Source organism: Oncorhynchus tshawytscha, linkage group LG08, assembly GCF_018296145.1.
Source record: "Oncorhynchus tshawytscha isolate Ot180627B linkage group LG08, Otsh_v2.0, whole genome shotgun sequence".
Classification (NCBI taxonomy): domain Eukaryota; kingdom Metazoa; phylum Chordata; class Actinopteri; order Salmoniformes; family Salmonidae; genus Oncorhynchus; species Oncorhynchus tshawytscha.
In genome coordinates this window covers 48376506-48399240 of record NC_056436.1, presented here as the reverse complement: position 1 = coordinate 48399240, position 22735 = coordinate 48376506, and the positions used below count along the sequence as shown (strand labels likewise).

The 22735-nt window shown below is 44.9% G+C and overlaps 1 protein-coding gene across 1 annotated transcript in view; it reads right to left on the bottom strand.

Annotated features, from left to right (window-relative positions):
- Positions 1 to 4286: 4286 nt before the first annotated feature.
- LOC112256388 (protein diaphanous homolog 2) overlaps positions 4287 to 22735 on the bottom strand; it is a 629309-nt gene continuing 610860 nt past the window's right edge. The window contains 1 exon segment of the mRNA XM_024429614.2: positions 4287 to 4569. Within this exon segment, the coding sequence (XP_024285382.2) occupies positions 4505 to 4569 (65 nt within the window). The 3' untranslated portion in view covers positions 4287 to 4504.

Below are 22735 nucleotides of genomic sequence, written 5' to 3'. Positions count from 1 at the left end.
GGCTTGATTTTCTGCCAGCAGCTTTTCCAGCAGTGTTATGGTAATTACCTCACATTATGGCAAGCGGTTACTCACGCCATAAGCAGTAGGGCAAGGGAGGGTGTGTGGAGGCTTCCCTTACTGAGATAGCCACCATGTTGTCTGCATCAACCCTCAATGTATTCCTCTGGCTACGGTTGCCTTTTGGGGGAAAGCGACCGTTTCTCTAGCATCTGCTTACTGCTCAGACATGGAAGGGACAAGCGTGCTCTAGGCCCTCTTTGTGAATATGGGAATAAATATGTGTGAAAAAAGGGGTAAAAATCTCAAATGGCTCCGTACTGTTAGCACAATACTTCAAGATTTATTTTCTAACTGAATTCTCAAACTAGCATTTATGCATTTGATTATTTTTTTATTTGGCAATTTTGTTACGTACGACATCTTGTCAAATGAATGTGAAGTCTGGGCAGGTTATGCTACGGTTAGAAGGAAACTGATAGTAAGGGGAAAGCTCTTAGCACTGACATTAAGAAATGGGGAAATCCCTCTCTGACAAGCTAATGGCTTAGCATGCTAATGCTAGTAAGCCATTTAGAAGCCTGACTGGAGCAGACAAGCTAATGCTTCAGCATGCTAACGCTAGTTAACAATTCAGAAGCTCGACTGGCTTGTGTGGTCGAGCGCTCAGTAAAAGCAGCCTTTTGCTGAGGCTTGTATGTTCATTTATATTTCAGATTTCTGCGTGAACAGCTAGCGTGCAAAACCTCTCAAGACCTAAGGCATTTGACATTTAAGGGAGAAAAAACACAAAACAATAAATACAATCCACAATATATGGAGAATTCAGTCAAGGATCAGTGATGCACATTTACAGGGTGCAGTTCTGTGTCGTTGTTGTGAGATACGTTATTCATAATATGATCTGGTTTCATGCCAGAGAAAATAATATTTGACAGAAAAAGGGTTTCAACCCTGTGGCCACAGTCAATTGCTGGATGTGTTGAATACAAGCAGAAAAGAAAAGGAAAGCTTTGTTGGATGTGGTTAGTAAAATCTTCTTGCTGAAAAGCATACAATATAGTGCAGTCCTCACTGACTATTCTCTAGCTACATCACTACTCACATTTCTCAAGCAATACTGCACCCAATCGGAATAATATGACCAGAGATGAGAGGACAAGTGCTGTGGACCTATATGACAATTTGAGAGACCATGTATGATGTGTCCAGTCAAAAAAGCAAAAACAACAAAGAAAAAAAAGCTTTTTCAAAACATCCAAAGCTTTAAACAGTCATGTACAGGCAGAGCCACGAGAAAGTAGTGAATAAATATGTAAGGCGGTCAGACCAACAGTATGACTATTGAATGTTCTGTGAGTGAAAATGTACTGTTCTTGTTCTGTCAGTTCCTCAGTTCAGCATAGCCTCTCTATGGGTCTTTTTCTTCTTCAGGACCTGGCAGTAGGTGTGTGTGTGTGTGTGTGTGTGTGTGTGTGTGTGTGTGTGTGTGTGTGTGTGTGTGTGTGTGTGTGTGTGTGTGTGTGTGTGTGTGTGTGTGTGTGTGTGTGTAATATATACAGTTGAAGTCGGAGGTTTACATACACCTTAGCCAAATACATTTAAACTTAGTATTTCACAATTCCTGACATTTAATCCTAGTAAAAAGTCCTTGTCTAAGGTCAGTTAGGATCACCATTTTATTTTAAGAATGTGAAATGTCAGAATAATAGTAGAGAGAATGATTTATTTCAGCTTTTATTTCTTTCATCACATTCCCAGTGGGTCAGAAGTTTACGTACACTCAATCAGTATTTGGTAGCATTGCCTTTACATTGTTTAACTTGGGTCAAACATTTCAGTTAGCCTTCCACAAGCTTTCCACAATAAGTTGGGTGAATTTTGGCTCATTCCTCCTGACAGAGCTGGTGTAACTGAGTCAGGTTTGTAGGCCTCCATGCTCGCACAAGCTTTTTTAGTTCTGCCCACACATTTTCTATGGGATTGTGATGGCCACTCTCTAATACTTTGACTTTGTTGTTCTTAAGCCATTTTGCCACAACTTTGGAAGTATGGTCATTGTCCATTTGGAACCAAGCTTTATCTTCCTGACTGATGTCTTGAGATGTTGCTTCAATATATCCACATAATTTTCCCACCTCATGATGCCATCTATTTTGTGAAGTGCACCAGTCCCTCCTGCAGCAAAGCACCCCCACACATGATGCTGCCATTCCTGTGCTTCACAGTTGGGATGGTGTTCTTTGGCTTGCAAGCATCCCCATTTTCCCTCCAAACATAACAATGGGCATTATAGCCAAACAATTATATTTTTGTTTCATCAGACCAGAGGACATTTCTCCAAAAAGTATGATCTTTGCCCCCATGTGCAGTTGCAAACCAGTCTGGCTTTTTTATGGTGGTTTTGGAGCAGTGGCTTCTTCCTTGCTGAGCGGCCTTTCAGGTAATGTCGACATAGGACTCGTTTTACTGTGGATATAGATACTTTTGTACCTGTTTCCTCCAGCATCTTCACAAGGTCCTTTGCTGTTGTTCTGGGATTGATTGGCACTTTTCACACCAAAGTACGTTCATTGCTAGGAGACAGAATGCGTCTCCTTCCTGAGTGGTATGATGCCTGCGTGGTCCCATGGTGGTCCCACTTGCATACTATTGTTTGTCCAGATGAACGTGGTACCTTCAGGAGTTTGGAAATGGTTCCCAAAGATGAACCAGACTTGTGGAGGTCCACGATTTCTTTTGATTTTCCCATGATATCAAGCAAAGAAGTACTGAGTTTGAAGGTAGGCCTTGAAATACATCCACAGTTACACCTCCAATTGACTCAAATTATGTCAATTAGCCTATCAGAAGCTTCTAAAGCCATGACATACTTTTCTGGAATCTTCCATGCTGTTTAATGGCACGGTCAACTTCGTGTATGTAAACTTCTGACCCACTGGAATTGTGGTACAGTGAATTCTAAGTAAAATAATATGTCTGTAAACACAATTGTTGGAAAAATTACTTGCGTCATGCACACAGTAGATGTCCTAATCGACTTGCCAAAACTATAGTTTGTAAACAAGACATTTGTGGAGTGGTTGAAAAACGAGTTTTGATGACTCCAACCTAAGTGGATGTAAGCTTCCGACTTCAACTGTGTGTGTGTGTATATATATATATATATATATATATATACTATATGGCCAAAAGTATGTGGACACTTGCTCGTCGAACATCTCATTCCAAAATCATGGGCATTACTATGGAGTTTGGTCCCCCATTTGCTCCTATAACAGCCTCCACTCTTCTGGGAAGGCGTTCCACTAGAATTTGGAACATTGCTGTGGGGACTTACTTCCATTCAGCCATAAGAGCATTAGTGAGGTCGGGCGATTAGGGCTGGCACACAGTCGGCGTTCCAATTCATTCATCCCAAAGGTGGTAGATGAGATTGAGGTCAGGGCTCTGTGCCGGCCAGTCAAGTTCTTCCACATCGATCTCTACAAACCATTTCTGTATGGACCATGATTTGTGCACGGGGGCACTGTAATGCTGAAACAGGAAAGGGCCTTCCCCAAACTGCCACAAAGTTGGAAGCACATAATAGTCTAGAATTTCATTGTCACTGTAGCTTTAAGATTCCCTTCACTGGAACTAAGGGGCCTAGCCCGAACTATGAAAAACCGACCCAGACCATTATTCCTCCTCCACCAAACTTTACAGCTGGCACTATGCATTTGGGCAGGGAGCAATCTCCTAGCATCTACCAGAGTCGTCCTTTGGACTGCCAGATGATGAAGCGTGATTCCACTGCCCCAGAGTCCAATGGTGGCTAGCTTTACACCACTCCAGCCGAAGCTTGGCATTGTGCATGGTGATATTAGGCTTGTGTGCGGCTGCTCGGCCATGGAAATCCATTTCATGAAGCTCCCAACGAACAGTTATTGTGCTGACGTTGCTTCCAGAGGCAGTTTGAAAGTCGGTAGTGAGTGTTGCGACATCAGCACTCAGCGGTCCTGTTCTGTGAGCTTGTGTGGCCTACCAGTTCACGGCTGAGCCGTCGTTGCTCCTAGACATTCCCATGTCACAATAACAGCACTTACAGTTGACCAGGGCAGCTCTAGCAGGGCAGAAATTTGACTAACTGACTTGTTGGAAAGGTGGCATCCTATGACGGTGCCACGTTGAAAGTCACTAAGCTCTTTAGAATGGGCCATTCTACTGCCAATGTTTGTCTATGGAGACTGCATGACTGTGTGCTCGATTATATACACCTGTCAGCAACTGGTGTGGCTGAAATGGCCGAATGCACAAATTTTAAGGGGTGTCCACATACTTTTGTATATATAGTGTATGTGTGTGTTCATGTGTTGGTGTGTTTTTTTTATGTGTCTGTGAGTGTTTAAGTGTGTGTGTGTGTGCCACACGGCTGGGGTCCATCTCTCCTACTATACGTCCTCAGATTCTCCTCGCAGGCCTCTTTGGCACTTGTCTAACGTCTTCTGGTAGGCGCGGGCCATCATCGAGCCTGGGGGTTTGCGTTGTGGCGTGATCGAGACCTTTCCAGGACCGCACGGCGGTTGTCTGAAGAGAGAGAGAGAGAAAAAAAATAGAAAGAGAACAGGAAAGTGTTGTTAGAGTCATAGTAACACACAGACAGTACCTCAAATAAAAAAGGGGTTGTGAGGGGAAGGAGAGAAGGAGGGAGGGAAAACATCAACAACATAACCCAAGCTGATTAATAAGAGAGCATCAGGGTTGAGAGGAAGAGACAAGAGGGGCTGGAGTGGTGGTGCTTGCGTCTGGTGTCATAGTAACTCCATTGAGCTCGGGATCTGGCCTCCCACTCAAGAGCCCTTCCACCTATTCTCACATCACAGGGAGCATGTCAACTTTATATTTCCTTATCAACTTTATATTCATCATATCCAACACCACCCCAATGTCAACATGATTGCGTGTTTCTGCGTTTTGTGGGAAAAAATATATAGAGGGAGATATGACATCGGCGTGCCTCGTGTGATTTGAACCAATTATGAGTAGGCATTGTCTACTTCAGGCACAGCGCTACACCGGGGCTATGGGGGGCTATAGACACATTGCAAATCGGCATAGCCCCAATTAAGCCCCCTCAAGCATTTTAGTATTTTCAAAAATGTTTAAATATTTTTAAAGTTAATAACCAGCCATTCTGTTCTCAATCCGATCCCTGGCTGCGTGCTCGTGCCACGCATGTATCGTATGACGTGTGTGCGTGTCTGGTGTGTGTGCTCGCGCACGTTCGGCTACGTTATGTGAGCTAACTTCTAGCTAGCTAGTCGCCCATCTCACCCCGTTGTGATGGACCGTTTTCTGATCAAGAGAAGAGTACGGGTAGAAAATAAAAATCCAGAACCAGACCCTGTCTCTGAGGGGGCCAAGGAAGAAAAAGGAGATAAGAAAGATGAGTCGGAGAGAGAAACTCGTGAGCCACGACGTGAGGGAGCACCAGAGCAGTTTGTCGCTGCTAGCTGCTCCACAGCCACCGTTAGCTGCACTGTTAGCACAGCCACCGCTCCCTCTGATTTAAGCCTGTCACCTGTTGAAGAACCAAGGCCACTTCTTCTCCCTCTGATTTAAGCCTGTCACCTGTTGAAGAACCAAGGCGCCCTCTTCTTCGGCGTTATCCAGCCACAAAAGTTGGACAGCAGGATCACTACTTCAATTGTAGATGGTATGAGGATTGCAAATGGCTGGAATAATCTATGTCAAAGACCGTGCTTTCTGCTTTGCATGTCGCCACTTTCAACGTCCAGGAAACCATGGTGGAGAGAAGGGGGCATCTACCCACAATGGCTAACAGAACTGGAAGAACAAGTTCGTTCAAGACACACAATGCTAGTGTGGAGCATAAATATGCAATGACAGCGTGGAATGAGTGGACTATTCAGAAAGAGTCTGGCTCAACAATATGCAATGCTCTAAGTGATGAACATTCAAAAATAGTCAGAGAGAACAGAGAGTATATGAGATCCGTCGTTGCGTTACACTGCATACCAGGGACTTTCACAGAGAGGAGACATAGAAAACGACATGGCTGTCAACCAGGGAAACTTCCTTGAACTTTTACAGGTCATAGGCAAATTCGGCAAAACAGTTGCACAGGAAAATAGTACGCGCATCATGATATACAGAATGAAATACTGGGCAAACCCTCGACTCAGCAACCGTGCCTGCCTTTCCATGCACACAGAAAGAACCAGGGCCCTGGATGGCCAGAAGATTATAGACTTATTTGCACTGAACCACAACGGACGTATCATCCTTCCATAAAACAACACTTGATGAGTATCTGAAAGGCCTTTTATTTATTGACAGAGTGTGCCTTTCCGGTGGTGGGAACATGATTCAATCGCGCTGATCTCGAACTGGACGGAACAAGAAGACGCCAGTCGGCCTACAAGTATTTTTGCAATAGAAATATAATCCCTAAGAAAAATGATAGCCAGCTCGTTTTTTCACCACGTGTACACAATTGACAGGCATAGGGTAAATTCACTTCTCGTTGTGGCTGCACTGTGGATATAATCATTTCTGATTTTGTGATGGACATTTAATCTGTAACATTATAATCAATGCAGAGCAGGATGCATGTATATCGTCAGCCTACAAGTTATTTTGGTTTGCAATATAAATATAATCACTAAGACTGTGATGATAGCCAGTTCGTTTTACAAGTACCTTGACTTTGTTGTCCTTAAGCTATTTTGCCACAACTTTGGAAGTATGCTTGGGGTCATTGTCCATTTGGAAGACACATTTGCGACTAAGCTTTAACTTCCTCATGTCTTGATGTTGCTTCAATATATCCTCATGATGTCATCAATTTTGAGCTACCCGTACTCACAGTTAACAGGCATAGGCTAAATGCATTGCACTTCTCATTGTTGTTGCACTTTGGATATTATTAATGTCATTTCTGACATTGTGATAGCCATTTCATTTCAAACATTATCACCAATGCACAGTTGTCTGATTATACATATGGAATAAATGCACTTAAATGTCATGAAAATCAACTATTTTCTTAGCACCCCCACATATCGGTCAAAAATCCTGGCGCCGTGCCTGGTCTACTAATCAGTTGATGATGTCATTGGAAACGCTTATCTTCCTCTATCTTTTTTGTTACAAAACATTGAAATGCACCGTTTTCACATATGTTGATGTTGGGGTGGTGCTGGAGATGAGCAATATGAAGTTGCACAATTTAGAAATGTCCCTTTAATGCAGGCCAAACTTAATGCAGAGACACACACCGCACAACCCTAAAGATCAAGGGTGCCAGGCAAGTACACAAACACAGCACACTACAAACACAGCACTCTCTCTCTCAGAGAGAGAGAGATAGAGAGAGAGACTCTTGTCTTTGGTTAGTTTCAAAGGGGATTTGTTGTAAGGCAAGGTGTTCCGAATTTCTATTAGGACTTCCAATATTTATGCAACAGATTTCACTCTGGCTGCTCCTGCGAGCTCACTTAGAACCCTTTGGGTTGGCTGCGTCGGCCCACGCCTCCCAAGTCCATAAGAGAATTACAAGCAATCCCTCCCTCCCTTTCCAACAGGCCAACCATGGCTGCCCATGGCTACCCATGGCACGGCCCCGCCATGCCAGGTGGCAGGAGGGTTGGGCGGCACTGGGCGGCCAGGAAGCAAGATATCAACGGAAACAAGGTAGCTAGCTAAGCCCATGCAGGCCTCCCCTGGCACTGCCATGGTGGAGCCCATTACTCAGTGCCAGCTGTGGGGTGCCAGGTGTCCCGGGCTAGGCGTTGTTTAATGCGACAGAGTGACTGTGATGGCAGTGGGGTGCACACATCTCCACTACCAAGACTTCCAACACAGACGCCTCAGATTGAGAGAGAGCATGCAGATGGCGCACAGAAGGAGAGGGGGGAGTAGGGTGGAGGAGAGAAAGCCGGGGGTAACAGATAGGGAGGGAGATTGAAAAGAAGAGGGGGAGAAGGACAGACAGAAAGAAGAAATCAAGGCAGATATAAAAAAGGGAGTGAGGAACCTAGAGATAAAGAGAGAGAGCCTGAGTGAGAAAGAGAAAGAGGCAGAGATAGCCGGAGAGATATATATGCATAGAGAGAGACAGATGTGCTATATGCTTCCCACTGACTTGAGTTGCTGAAAGTTACAGCCTGCGACCTTCTGAACTTCACATGCTCCATATTGCAGAGCACATCTGAGAGACTTTCCACGTTCAGCCTCCCTTTCATCTTCAGAAACGCTTCCAAGGGTTTCTCGTGCCTACGGGGCAAGCTCGAACAACTTCGCGGGCGCCAAATGTTCCATGCAGACCACCACCAATGGTAAACAATAAACTTTAAAACAAGAGACCAAGGAACCAACTGTAAAACAAATCGAGTGCCAGAAAACGTCCATGTCCGTTTCCTCGCCTTTTGCAATTCCAATCAAGGTGACCTCATTTCGGGACGAGCACTCGCCTCTGACCTTGAGCCCATTAGAACAGCATATAACGGAGGCACTTGGAGAATACAGTCCTCCTCCCTTTAATACCGGGCTTAGAACTGGCTGTATCTATTACCAGACGTGGGAGGGAGAAAAGAAGGAGGAGAGAGGACAGATGAAAGAGAGAAAGGAGAGGGACTGGGTATGGCCAAGAAATGAAGAGTAGGGATGGAGCGAGAAAACACAAACACTTCAACACTTCCAGGAAATAATTATCGCTGTCTGTTTGGAATCACTTTGAAGATTTGAAGTTGCACACACTATGCGCTAAGGTCGGCATGAAGACACTCGATCAACTTCTTGAACTTGTTCGGCGCAGTGAAGAACCAGCCATTGTGTGTAGAAGGTTGAAATTGTAAATGGTTCACATCTCTACAAGTTCCCCAGCGAAGACTGCCTTTCCATTCAGGTGACCGGACAACAGTTTTAAAATGACATGGGTAATTGCATCAAGCCTACTGTTGAAGGTATGGGTAAGCTTTTACATAGACTTGGTGAGAGGAGGGAAGAGGGAAGGTGGCCGGTAAAATCAAATGCATCTCCCATTGGAGGATACTTCAGAGTGGAAACATTTGCTTCTAATAGCCCTTCCAGTTCGCATCGTCAGGTATAAAAGGCCATCTTTCCTCCCCACATCAATCTAGCGCCAACAACTGCACAAACAGCGGCCCATTTCTATTGGTAGACTAAACGTTACATCCTCTACAGGGATGAAAACACTTAAACACCCATAGAAACACACACACACATACTATACAAGGAAAACCACACACCAAACAACTTCAAGGGTATTCTAGCACTGATCACAAATCTGTCTGCTGCCATCGGTTTTTGATGGCTCCCTTTACCTGCATCTCCCCGAGGCGACATCTTTTAGTGTTAGCGAAGTCACAGAAACACAAGAGAGGGAGAAAGGGGGAATTGACAAAATAATAAGAGCATTCCTGGTTACAGTGGGGACTAAGCTCTCACAGAGCTTAATTAAATGCAAACGACCAGCATTCTTTCTTGTTCCTCGAGTGGTAAAGCAGCGCACCAAGGGGGGGGTAAGGAGTGGCAAATAACCACACAACACACTCTAAAGGGTTGTATAACAGTGATCCATGCCATAGGGAGACGCGGTCTGTATAGGCCACAGGTAATATGAAGGGAGGACACCAAAATGCCAAAATGATAACCAACCATATGAAGGGAGTAGGCCAAAATGATAACCAACCAGGAGGCCTCCTTCGCACTTGCGCGAACACACACACACACACACACACAGAGAGAGCTCTTGTCTGATTTACTGGAAAGCGTCCAGTAAAATGCCATTTCATGTTGTGATGGAGCGATGGGGAGCTCCAGCGTCTCTGGTCCCTCCAAAAGAGATGAAAACCCATAATGGGTTTTGTGTTACTTTCATCCTTTACTAATTACACAGTATTACATCATCAGCGGGGCCTGTGATCCGAACGCAAAGAGAAAGCCTGCTAGTAATCTATCAAAGCATTCCCAGTCAGATCTTCCAGGGGTTCCTGGAAAACCGGTAAACTGAGCAGGGATTAAATACAGTATGTTAAAGTTCATTAACATCTGAGTAAGCTGCTGGTTTAGCAACTGCATAAACACACTGTATGTATCCATTAGGGTTAAGGTAACAGTGGTAAAGGTAAGCATAATCACCATCATCATCCTTCTCCTTTTAGGATAATTACACACACGGCCAAACACACTCACACAACACTTTATAATTCAATGAGACAAAATGCAATATGGGGTGATTCAATACTTTTCTGCGTCACACGACACACCGCCATTACTCCCAGTTCTCTGAGAGCTGTGCTATCCGCTGCAACTTCTATCTTTCCCTCACATCTTCTCCCTGTCCTCAGCCAGGGCTAGTGGCTGCAGAGTAATGGAGCTCCAGGAAACACCAGAAGCAAGATATATAAATGGGATGCAGGGGACAGAGCAGACATTTTTCCGGCTTTAATTTATAGGGTTGCAGAAGCAAAACTACAGTTTGCGCCATAACAGAGGCTTGTTCAAAGATGAGAGTAATTGCTTTGAATGGGGAAAACGAGTCCAACTGAAGGGTTCTGGAGGAGGGTAGGGGGGTGAGATGGAGAGAGAGTGTGGAGAGAAAGATAAATAGCAGAGAGAGAGAGAGGGAGAGGAGAGGGGGAGAGCAAGACAAGTGGGGAGGGATTTGGGTCGAAGAACATGATAACCAACCATATGTAGGGAGGATGCCAAAATGAAGGTAGGGAGGACGCCAAAATGATAACCAACCAGGAGGCCATAGACTGATCTCAGATCATATTATAACACTGTCAGATTGTGGCAGAGTTGCATTGACTTAAGTAGACCCCCTCTAAACATTGCTATATACTGTATTTCCTAACAGAATTTAACAAAAAAAGACTGCAAGAGCTCACTGAAAGCTTGGTTTATTTACTCAAACTTTTATAGCTATACAACTGCAAAGCATGTCAATGGCTTGGCAATGTCTCGTGTCTGGTATCTTGTGAAGGCCTTTGGTCTTCAGTAATGTCAGCTAAATGAGTGTTCGGGGGTGTCAGGAAATGTTATGGGGTGTGTTCTTCACGGGGCCCGTATCAGATGGAAAAAGAGATCAGAGTGGTGTGACAGAGGAAACACAGAAGGCGGGCCTGGATATGCTGAGGCAAGATGCTGAAATTCTCCTCCCTCTTTCTCTCGCCCGTTCTCTCTCTCTCTCGCCCGTTCTCTCTATCTTTCTCACTCACTTTCTCCCCCCTTCACTCCTCTCCCACTCTTTCCTGTCCACCTCTTTCACTCTCCCTCCATCTCAGGATCCCATGAAAGCATGGCCGGATTTACAGATGTTTACATGAAATCAAGGGTTAGTTGTCAAATGCCCAAATCCCCAGGAACTACCAAAAAGCAACCCCAAACAACAAAACATTCCAATCTCCTGCTTGAAATTCAAGGAGAATGCAGATAAGCCTAAGGTATGGTATGCCTGGCGTGTATGTATACCCAGCTTAAAATCCTTTGGAGGGAAAAGTGAATCTAAAGTGAGCCTAGTTTGATAGTTTGTTGAGACAAAGGATAACGAAATGTTAATGGGATATAAAAGCGGCGTCAGTCCAAACATAACTGATGCGTATCTCTCTCATGTCCATATCGTGGATTTCAATCACACATGGGGTCGCCTGTGATGTAGCACGCTGCTCACCAGTTACACACACACTGGTGAATGACCCAGATACTCAATACAACCTATTCTCTCGACCAATAAAAATGCCTCTTTCTCACAAATCTACCTTAAGGACTGCAGTAAAGTACTGACCAACCGGGCACTTTAGCCCCCTATTTGAAAGGAGGCAGCATCTTAACTGATTTTGCTACAGGCCTTGCGTCTTCCTTTGCCCACTGCTGTGCCCCTCCACACCAGTCCCTCCTCCCCCCACACTTCTCCATTGTCCGCTGCCCCCTCTCTTTCTTTCTCTCTCTCCCCTGCTCGCTGTCGCTGAAAGGGGAGTAGGGGCTGAGAGTAATGTCTCTTGACAGCTCGGAACACAATACGGCGCAGGAGACCTGGAAATCACTACACATGTCCATAAACAAATATTTTTTGTTTAGAGGGGAGATAGAGTACTAGGTTACCTCCTCGGCGGGACGGCTTTGACAGGTTTGTACCAGTGACAAACAGTGTGACGGGAAGAGAGAGAAAAACTGTGTGTGTGTATGTGTCAATCTCACGATCAAACATTTAAAAAAAGTCTAAACTTCTTCCTCTGCAGCCTAGCGTGTGCTCAGTCTTTTAGGCCTCTATCTTTGATTGAAAACAACAAGCTTGACAGGCCGCTAGTACTTGTGATTTCTCATTGGGCCCTCTTCCCTTCTGATATCTGGACTGGAGGTTTCTTTTTCTACGGAACAATACTTCCTAGCATTCTCCTGGCAGTCGAGGCAATGCACAAACGCACCAAACAGGCAAAAGATGAAAACCTTCTTGCAATCGATCAAGCGCCAGAGGCAAAACTCCCATTCATGATCATCAGCTCAGCAGTAGATTTCAGGAAGCAGGCTTCAGAAAAAAAGAAATCAATTTCAACTGTGCATTCACTCCTCAAATCGTTAGGGTGCCTGCTCAATGCCTGTTTGAGATTCATTGCTAGGCTAGCTGTCCATATTGGCAAAAGGCTAGCATTGGGGTATATAAGGCTGTGGGGAAAATAGCATTGACAGTAAGCCTCTGAGTGGGGGGTTCATTACTGGCCTAAGCCTGTAGCCCGGGGGGCAGGCTGGAGCTGGAGTCAGCAATGAACACAGATGGGGTCTGTGGCATCTAGTGCAGCTAGGGCCCGGGCTTTTCCTAGTCCTGAGCCAGGATAGCGGGTAATCCATCAGGTCCAGGCACAGGGCCTCCCGAGCGGGGGCAATCGCTGATCCTCCAAAACTGATAGGGGGCTCGGCGGGAGGCCAGGGTGGGCCTTGGGGCACTAGCAGCTCCAGAGGCCAGAGCTGGGGTGAGCTGGACCAAATGGCGTCAGTGCACTGGCCTGGTTCAGCACAGCTTGACTTGTCTCCGCAACCGCCAACCGTTTGTCCTCCGTACCAGTGTAGTAAAGTGGCTGCGGCCAAAAACACACACCGTGAACCATACCATATCATTCAATGATACCATAGGCCAACATCAATCAAAGCACATACAAAACTGTCAGCATCGTTCACCTTTGCAAAAACACATCACTGTCTCTGTGTCACGTAGCACTTATGACGCCTACAACAACCTAGAATCACTCACCATCCAATTCAACCAAATGTCAACACAGAAAGAGCTGTGAATTGCCTGTAATTATATGTGGGACCCGTATGCATGTACTGTATAAGCCGGCAGAGAGGACAGGGAGTCCGGAGTAGCCTAATTGTGCTGCAGCCGGAACCACTTAAACAAGGGTCTAATGGTGTGGCCTGCAGGAGAAGAAACAAAGGAGGAAAGAGAGCAACTCTGCCCTGACACAGCACTGCTTTGATTGAGAGAGTTAGACAAATGGATTCTAAGATATAGTTTGACAGACAGATGGGAGCGTAAATGGATGATTTGGCAGCGTGATAAAGTAAATAGACTGATGGACCACCAAACAAATACAGGAAGAAAATGTGCCAGGTTGTGGACACAAAAGCCTCTGTGATGATGGGAACGCTAGATAGCCTGGTAAACACAGATGGACCATGTTGATATGAGGCAGGATAGACGGTTTCATTCTATTTGTTTGCCCAAACCGATATTTGATATTGGATGTAGTTCGCATCAAGAATCATTTCAAGGGAGAATGTCTTGATGTGAATGTCATGGAGGAGGCATCAAGAGGAAGTGACGGACACATCTCTACAGTATCTGTTCTGAGGTGCGCCCCGCAAGGGTGCGTGTTGTCCCCGCTCTGGAATGGGGGAGGGGTTCTATGTATAAATCCAACCTTAGAAACCCCCCCGGTGAGGGAGGACTGACACATATGCATACACATCCACAACATGACAGTGGGGGTGTGAGGAACCAACACTTAAGCCAGTGTACATCACCGGGGGAGGTAACAAAGCCTTTACGATGCGTTAACCCTTGACCTTAGGAAAGGAGCTATGGGCTGGGGGGGTTGGTGGTAGGATGAGAGAGGGAGTGGAGTAAAATAATAAAACCAGGGATTTGTGTAGGAGTGTAAACACACGGAAATGCTGTTAGCGCACCTTTTTTATTTAGAGAATAGGCACCTTTCGTGCAAAGTTTTGGCATTAGCGTTCACATTACTGCATGTCAAGTCATTGCCATCACATTCATCCATCTTTTTCTTTACCAAACATCCCTGAATAAAACCACACAACCTCATACAGTACTGAGCTAAGCTGATGGCCGCTCTGACAACTCAGTGCCTCATTACTGTCAGATGCTGTTGATGATGTCACAATTAGAGTTTGGAGGGTTTGAAAGGGGCCGTCTCCTACTCGGAGAAGCAGCCTCTCTCTGATGTTCCTTCAGGGACCTGAGGGGGCCCGAGGGGGCAACGCGAGACAGCCCCTGAGAAGTGTTGCAGGGTTGTTAATAGACAGCGGGGCCCCAAAATCATGGCCTTTAGAGGTGCTGCATCTCTCACTGTTTGACAGCCTAGAGTGGCTTTGGCTCCCGCAATGACCCTTTCAGAGTGCACTCCCAATGACGCGCACACACCAACACACTCACAGGTGCATATGCTCAAATACACAGAGGAGGCAGGCATGAAAATACACACAGGCAGGGACACAGGTCACACACACACAAGTGATGAGACAAAGACACACACACACTAACCTATTCACAAACCAGAAATAACACAATAGGCTGCTGGAATTCCACTTGAGACTGCATTCACCTCAGGAGGGGTGAAATGAAAAGTAAGATGTGCTGTTGCCATAGTGAAATACAACAATTTACTCCTATAAAAGAACAACATGCTAAAATATCCACGGTGGAAAACGAGCGAAGAAGGGCTAGTATGACCATTGTCCACTAATATAGGTCTAGATACAGTGGGGAGAATGAGTATTTGATACACTGCTGATTTTGCAGGTTTTCCTACTTACAAAGCATGTAGAGGTCTGTAATTTGTATCATAGCTACACATCAACTGTGAGAGACGGAATCTAAAACAAAAATCCAGAAAATCACATTGTATGATTTTTAAGTAATTAATTTGCATTTTATTGCATATTGTGTATCAAATACTTGTTCTCCCCACTGTATATGAAAAACAAATGTGTGTACCCTAGATACTCCGCAGGTACTCTGCACAACGAAACAGGTCGTAGCTAACACTCTGAGGTCCCTTGTTTCTCCTCACAAACCCTCAAACTATTAGTTTGCAATGGGTCTACCCTTGGAAAGTTCTCCTCCACACCAAATATGCCCTGTGGCCTTTTCAAACCCGGCTGCTTTCAGAAACTCACCAGGACTCCTCTCCAATCCTCCCCTCGCCCTATGGAGATAAATAAAACATGCTGTTGTTGATTATTTATTTACCAATTGGTCTTTTGATGTGTTCCAGTGCACAAAAAGAGCGGAGAGAGATCATGGGAGTGCAGTGAGGGTTTAAAAGGGTCTCTTTCCTCAACAACATCAGGCCCATTTGGTGAAGATGATGCAGAAGATGCCGTGTTTCCTGTGGCTTGGCATTAAAGACAGAGTGAGTTCTAGTCTCCTCTCTCCACTCTGAATCATTCATCGGTCGGCTCTCCCGGATGTACAAAAATCACCCGCGATGGGCCGCACCTCGCTGCACTTCACATTCCCTGCACGTTTTGCACCGAGAAGTCTATACTTCGACATATCTGATGCCATCTCAGCTAAGGGAAGGGAGGCAAGGGAGGTGCCACGTTATTGCATCATAGTCATTCTAAAAGGACAAGGTGGGATGTGCAGTTCCCTCCTAAATACCATGCAGGAAATGGTTCTAGAACAGTTCATGCTCAAACATTAATTTGACTCCCTGACTGAATGGACAGAGAAGGAGATACAAGAGCATATAACTAAATCACTGCAATCAACTGACAGTGAAACTCATTCAGTACGACTGGATGTCTAAGTAAAGGCCGTAGATGTCCCAGTGCAAACAGCTTGCTCTGTTGCCTTTCATTGTGGGAGGTAAAAGGTGTAGGGCTATGCATGCATCTTCCTTAACCACGGCTGCCACTCACTCTGTGCAGCACAGCGAGGGGTCCACCACAGACCTGGGGACGTGTTTGTGTGTTAGGTTGTTTTCCACCACCCACACGCATCTTATCAACACGTCCCAGGCAACAATGGATCTTCGCAGGGATAAAAAATGTATCCGCACTCCCTTCACTTATTTATCAAAAAAAGGAAGAAGATGTTCTGCAGCGAAGCCCCCCGAGAGATGTTCACATGCCAGCTCCGGTGCCACTTTACCCGCAAGCTTTTCAATAAAACAAGCAAACAACAAGATTCCGACACCTTTAAATAAGTGATCGTTCCTGAATAAAGTGGTGTACACAGGTCCTCTCAACAAGGCTCCTCATCACTCTTTTATGGGACCTTGCTCGGGACAAAGCCTCTTCGGAGGAGCGGGGGGAGCAAAGGAGAGAGGCGACTGGTAAACAAGGGAAACAGGGACGTGGTTTGAGGAGGTGGCTCCTGTTCAAGACGCCAATCTGGTGGCACAACATTGGTTAGGATCCCACAATGTTGTTTGAAGAATTTACGAGTGCAAACCGCAACACAGGAGGCTGTCACCTGCCTCTCTAGCTTTTCTCTCTTCTCTCTGCTTTTCTCGCTGTACCTTTCTTTCTCCCTCTCTCCGTGACTCTTTCTCTCTGAACATCTGCAACGCGATAAAATGCTGTAAAAGCCCCATCCTCCAAGTTGTGTTTGTTTACTCTTTTACTTCCCTGTTTTTCTTTATCTCTCGTCCAATCGCAGTGACAGGGTGTGCAATAAGCGGTTTGAAAGTTCTGAGTAGCTGGCTTGCCAGATGCTCGGGCGTCTGTCATGGCGAGCTATTGTTAGCTCGTTTTTGATGAGGTTTACATGCGGAAAAGCCATCAACTATGAGATAAATGAAAATAGGAGACAGGATCAGTTGTAATCCCTACACCTGGCTGTTGTAAGTGGTGCGAACCTCCAGGTAAAAACACAAATGTACAACCAGCTGTGAAAACTGATTTTGGTCAGTGAATTAGCGAATCTACAGTACTATTTTGGCACCGTTTTCCAGCAGATCTAAATCAGCATACAAAACAGACACACATGTGCACGCACACATCTACCCCCCACACACACACACACACCATACAACCCACATACACACACCACGACCAACCCCCACCTCCCCTGTGCTAGCTTAAAAAAGGAAAATAGGTCATTCTCCATCCCTCCCTCTCCCTCCCAGCGGGCACTCTGTGCCATGCCACAGTCCTGTACCCCAACGGTCCATGCTGTTACCCAGCCCTCCCCGCCTTTCCGTGGCAGGCCCTATGGCAACACACCTGTGTCAACATTCCTTCCCCGGCCTTCCTTGGGATCAATTAGCATTAAAGTTTCAGGTCCCTGTCTGGTCTACCACTGTCTAGTCCTGATGGTACTATAGCAGTCTCCCAAATGGAACCCTGTTCACTTCATAGTGCACTTCTTTTGAACAGGGCCCCGGTCAAAAGTACTGCACTATATAAAGAATATGGTGCAATTTGGGCATGGTGGCATAGGACTGTACATTGGAGGGGCCAGGGAGGAAAACCCGTCAGGGAACCACAGACAGCTACACGCACCAGCCTTGTCAAACTATCCATCAAAGCAGGTGCATACAGGAGGATGCAAAGAGGCACAGGCCTCAATGATGTCCTGATTTTAACTGTTCAACCTTCTCCTCCTCAGTTCAACCAAATTAGTCCGAACACGACTTTGCTAATGCCTTTTTCTCTCCGGTGGTTAAAAGGCTGTATCACAACCGGCCGTGATTGGGAGTCCCATATGGCAGCGCACAATTGGCCCAGCGTCGTCCGGGTTTGGCCGGGATAGGCCGTCATTGTAAATAATATTTTTTTTCTAAAATGACTTGCCTAGTTAAATAAAGGTTACATAAAATTAAAATTAAAAAAGAGCTGATTGAACTTCAGATTGTATCATTCACTCCTAGAAAGAGTTTCAGGAGATGGATGCAGAAACATGAGAGGGGAATAGTAAATAGGCAAATCAGTTGGAGTGGGGAGACAAAATTAAGTCTCCAAGTAGTTCAATCAATTTCCATGTATTCCTATGATGCATTCTTTGCATCCTGACCTAACATAAAAATATGTCCTCTTCTGAAGGATAACTAAATAAAGAAATATAAGTCTTGAAAAACAAGCCTCACATAGGCTGCGACTGATGACATGGTAAGGACAAGAAGATCAACAAGACATGAATGCCCCTTGTGGGATAAATCAAGTATTTTTTATTTGAATTGAAGAAGAGATCAACAGGTTTTGGGCAAGGCTGAGAAGGTATATTTTGAGGCCTACTCACCAGCAAATATTCCCACAGTCGGGACACAGGAAGTGGGTGTGCTGGGTCACAGAAAGTGTGTATGTGATTGGTCACAGGAAGTGTGTGTCTCATGCAGCCACTCTTTGGCGAAGGGAAAAGAGGGAGAGCACAGAGGGCAGCTGTACCTGCGGCCATCTCTTCTGACAGCGCCCTTCATGTCATAGCACGGGACCCGACATCAGAGCTGACAGAAGTGCCCTCTACGCCACATCACCCCACACACACATCGGCTCAAACCCGCGCACACACACATTCATGAACACACACACACACACACACACACTGGCTCAAATGCATGCGCGCACAGACTTGTTTAAACATGCACAGTCACACTCATGCACATACACGCTTGCAAACACAAACACACAGGCACACACACACAGACACAACACCACACACACATAGAACACACCCACTCGCTGCTGCCCAGCAACCCAGTGTGACAACTATCAATAGGGAGTCTCTGCCAGACAGCAAAGTAAACAAAGAGGGGACACAAAAAGAGCTGGAATCAAAGGCTGCGCAGGGACCCTATTATTCCCAAGAGCAGGAAATCATTTGTTAGCAATTTGTGACTCATTCTAGGACCTTTTTATGCAGGGCGGTAGTTGTGCGTATGTAGGCTGGGGGCTTGGAGGGGAGTGTGGGAGGAGGGGGTGCTTAACTTGGCCTCATATATTTATACTGTCAAATAGTTTGTTCTTTAAAATGTTGCAATCCCAAGAACTTGTTGGCTAATCAGCACATTTGTTTTTTTCTTTTATTTCTGGCTGTGCAAAATGAAAAGTCCTGAGCCAAGACGTGAATTGATGGATTTCAACCGTGGGCACAATTCAATTTGATTGATCGTGTGTGGAAGGAAGAAGTGGAGGCCTAGTTTCTATTCAACCCCTTTCAGAAAGTATTACACAATGTATTTCTGCAATCACACAGTAGTGTGTGTTCTACATGAATTGAAACCTACGTTTCTGATAGGGATTTTATATGGCCTCTTCGACTGTCTTAATCGTTGTCAATCAATAGCCAATTACAAATCACATGAACCATTAGACCATCTGCTAATTAGCTATACGTTAACACAAGTTATTGCCTTCTACAGTTAGCTACCTTTCCTATACTCGCTAGGGGCCTATCGGGTTGCTTTAATACTGTAACGAGAAACACTGTACTGCAAAGCAAGTTACCTGGCTGTTAGGCTGGACTTCTATGAAGAGGATAGAGTGGAATAGGAGGATATTTCAAAACATTGTATTTCATACATTTATTCATCATGGTTCTCGATCATATTTATTAGTCAATATTCATTAGGCATGGCTTGCGTGATAGTGTGGTTGTCCTATGGTAATTTTGCATATAACCTTCCCACAACGTTCTGGGAATGGTGCCGATTACCCAGCTAACATATCATGTTCTGGAACCATATGTTTCTCAGGAAGGAATTTCAGTACTTCAGCATAACGTTTCCTACAGGTTTTGTCATGGTTCTAAAGTAATGTTCGCAAATTGTTCAATGGAAGTTTCAGTATTTCATGATAATGTTTTCTACAGGTTTGAAATCAAAATGAAACCTGTGTATCGTGTCGTCGTTTCTACTGTAGCATGGAGTCAATTAAAACTAGTTTTTTAACCACTCCACAAATTTCTTGTTAAGAGACTTTAGTTTTGACAAGTCGGTTAGGACATCTATTTTGTGCATGACACATGTAATTTTTGTTTACAATTTTTACAGACAGATTATTTCACTTAGAATTCACTGTTTCACAATTTCAGTGGGTCAGAAGTTTACATACACTGAGTTGACTGTGCCTTTTATTTGAGTCAATTGTAGGTGTACCTGTGGATGTACTTCAAGGCCTACCTTCAAACTCAGTGCCTCTATGCTTGACATCATGGGAAATCAAAATAAATCAGGCAAGACCTTAGAAAAAAAAATTGTAGACCTCCACAAGTCTGGTTCATCCTTGGGAACAATTTCCAAACACCTGAAGGTACCACATTCATCTTTATAAACACCATGGGACTACGCAGCCCTCATACCGCTCAGGAAGGAGACATGTTTGGTGCAAATCAATCTGAGAACAACAGCAAAGGACCTTGTGAAGATGCTGGAGGAAACACGTACAAAAGTATCTATATCCACAGTAAATCGAGTCCTATATTGACATAACCTGAAAGGCCGCTCAGCAAGGAAGAAGCCACTGCTCCAAAACCGCCAGACTACGGTTTGCAACTGCACATGGGGATAAAGATCGTAGTTTTTGGAGAAATGTCTTCTGGTCTGATGAAACAAAAATAGAACTGTTTGGCCATAATGACTATCGTTATGTTTGGAGGAAAAAGGATGACGTAGGCAAAGCCGAAGAACCTCATCCTATCCGTGAAGCACGGGGGTGGCAGCATCATGTTGTGGGGGCGCTTTGCTGCAGGAGGTACTGGTGCACAAAATAGATAGCATCATGAGGATTGGAAAATTATAGGGATATATTGAAGCAACATCTCAAGACATCAGTCAGGAAGTTAAAGCTTGGTCGCAAATGGGTCTTCCAAATGGGCAATGACCCCAAGCATACTTCCAAAGTTGTGGCAAAATGGCTTAAGGACAACAAAGTCAAAGTATTGGAGTTGCCATCACAAAGCCCTGACCTCAATCCTATAGAAAAGTTGTGGGCAGAACTGAAAAGCGTGTGCGAGCAAGGAGGCCTACAAACCTGACTCAGTTACACCAGCTCTGTCAGGAGGAATGGGGCAAAATTCACCCAACGTATTGTGGGAAGCTTGTGGAAGGCTACCCGAAATGTTTGACCCAAGTTAAACAAATTAAAGGCAATGCTACCAAATGCTAATTGAGTGTATGTACACTTTTAAACCACTGGGAATGTGATGAAAGAAATGAAAGCTGAAATAAATCATTATCTCTACTATTTGTTTGTACATGTGAAAAGGTTAAGAAATATCAGAAGGAGGAACTTAATTTTGGAATTTAATTCTGGAACCCTCAAAAAGCAAGCAACGCAGGTTTAGGAAAAACTCCCTAGAAAGGCCGGAAACTAGGAAGAAACATAGAGAGCTTGGCACACCTGTATTTGGGGAGTTTCTCCCATTCTTCTCTGCAGATCCTCTCACGCTCTGTCAGGCTGGATGGGAAAGGTCTCTGCACAGCTATTTTCAGGTTTTCACAGAGATGTTCAATTGGGTTCAAGGCCGGGCTTTGGCTGGGTAACTCAAGCGTTGTGTGCTTAGGGTTGTTGTCCTGTTGGAAGGTGAACCTTCGCCCCTCTCTGAGTTCCTGAGCGCTCTGGAGCAAGTTTTCATCAAGGATCTCTATGTACATTGCTCTGTTCATCTTTGCCTCAATCATGACTAGTCTCCCAGTCCCTGCACCTGAAAAACATCCCCACAGCATGTTGCTGCCACCACCATGCTTCACAGTAGGGATGGTGCCGGTTTTCCTCCAGATGTGACCATTGGCATCCAGGCCAAAGAGTTTAATCTTGATTTCATCATACCAGAGAATCTTGTTTCTCATGGTCTGAGAGTCCTAAACTCCAAACGGGCTGTCATATGCCTTTTACAGAGGAGTGGCTTCCATCTGGCCATTCTATCATAGAGGCCTTATTGGTAGAGTGCTGCAGAGATGGTTCTCCTTCTGGAAGGTTCTCCCATCTCCACAGAGGAACTGGAGCTCTGTCAGAGTGAACATTGGGTTCTTGATCACCTCCCCGACGAAGGCCCTACTCCCCCAATTGCTTAGCTCTAGGAATAGTTTTGGTGGTTCCAAACTTCTTCCATTTAAATATGATGTAGGCCACTGTGTTCTTGGGGACGTTCAATGCTGCAGATTTGTTTTGGTACCCTTCCCCAGATCTGTGCCTGGGCACAATCCTTTGACCTCATGGCTTGGGTTTTTGCTCTGACATGCACAGTCAACAGTGGGACCTTATATAGAGACGTGTGTGCCTTTCCAAATCATGTCCAATCAATTTAATTTACCACAGGTGGACTCAAATCAAGTCATAGAAACATCTCATGGATGATCAATAGAAAACGAATGGACGTGAGCTAGCAAAGGGTCTGAATACTTATGTAATTAAGATATTTCTGGATTTTATTTTTAATAAATGTATGAGAAAAAAATGAACAACCTATTTTTGCTTGATCATTTTGGGTATTTGGTGTAGATTGATGAGGAAACTT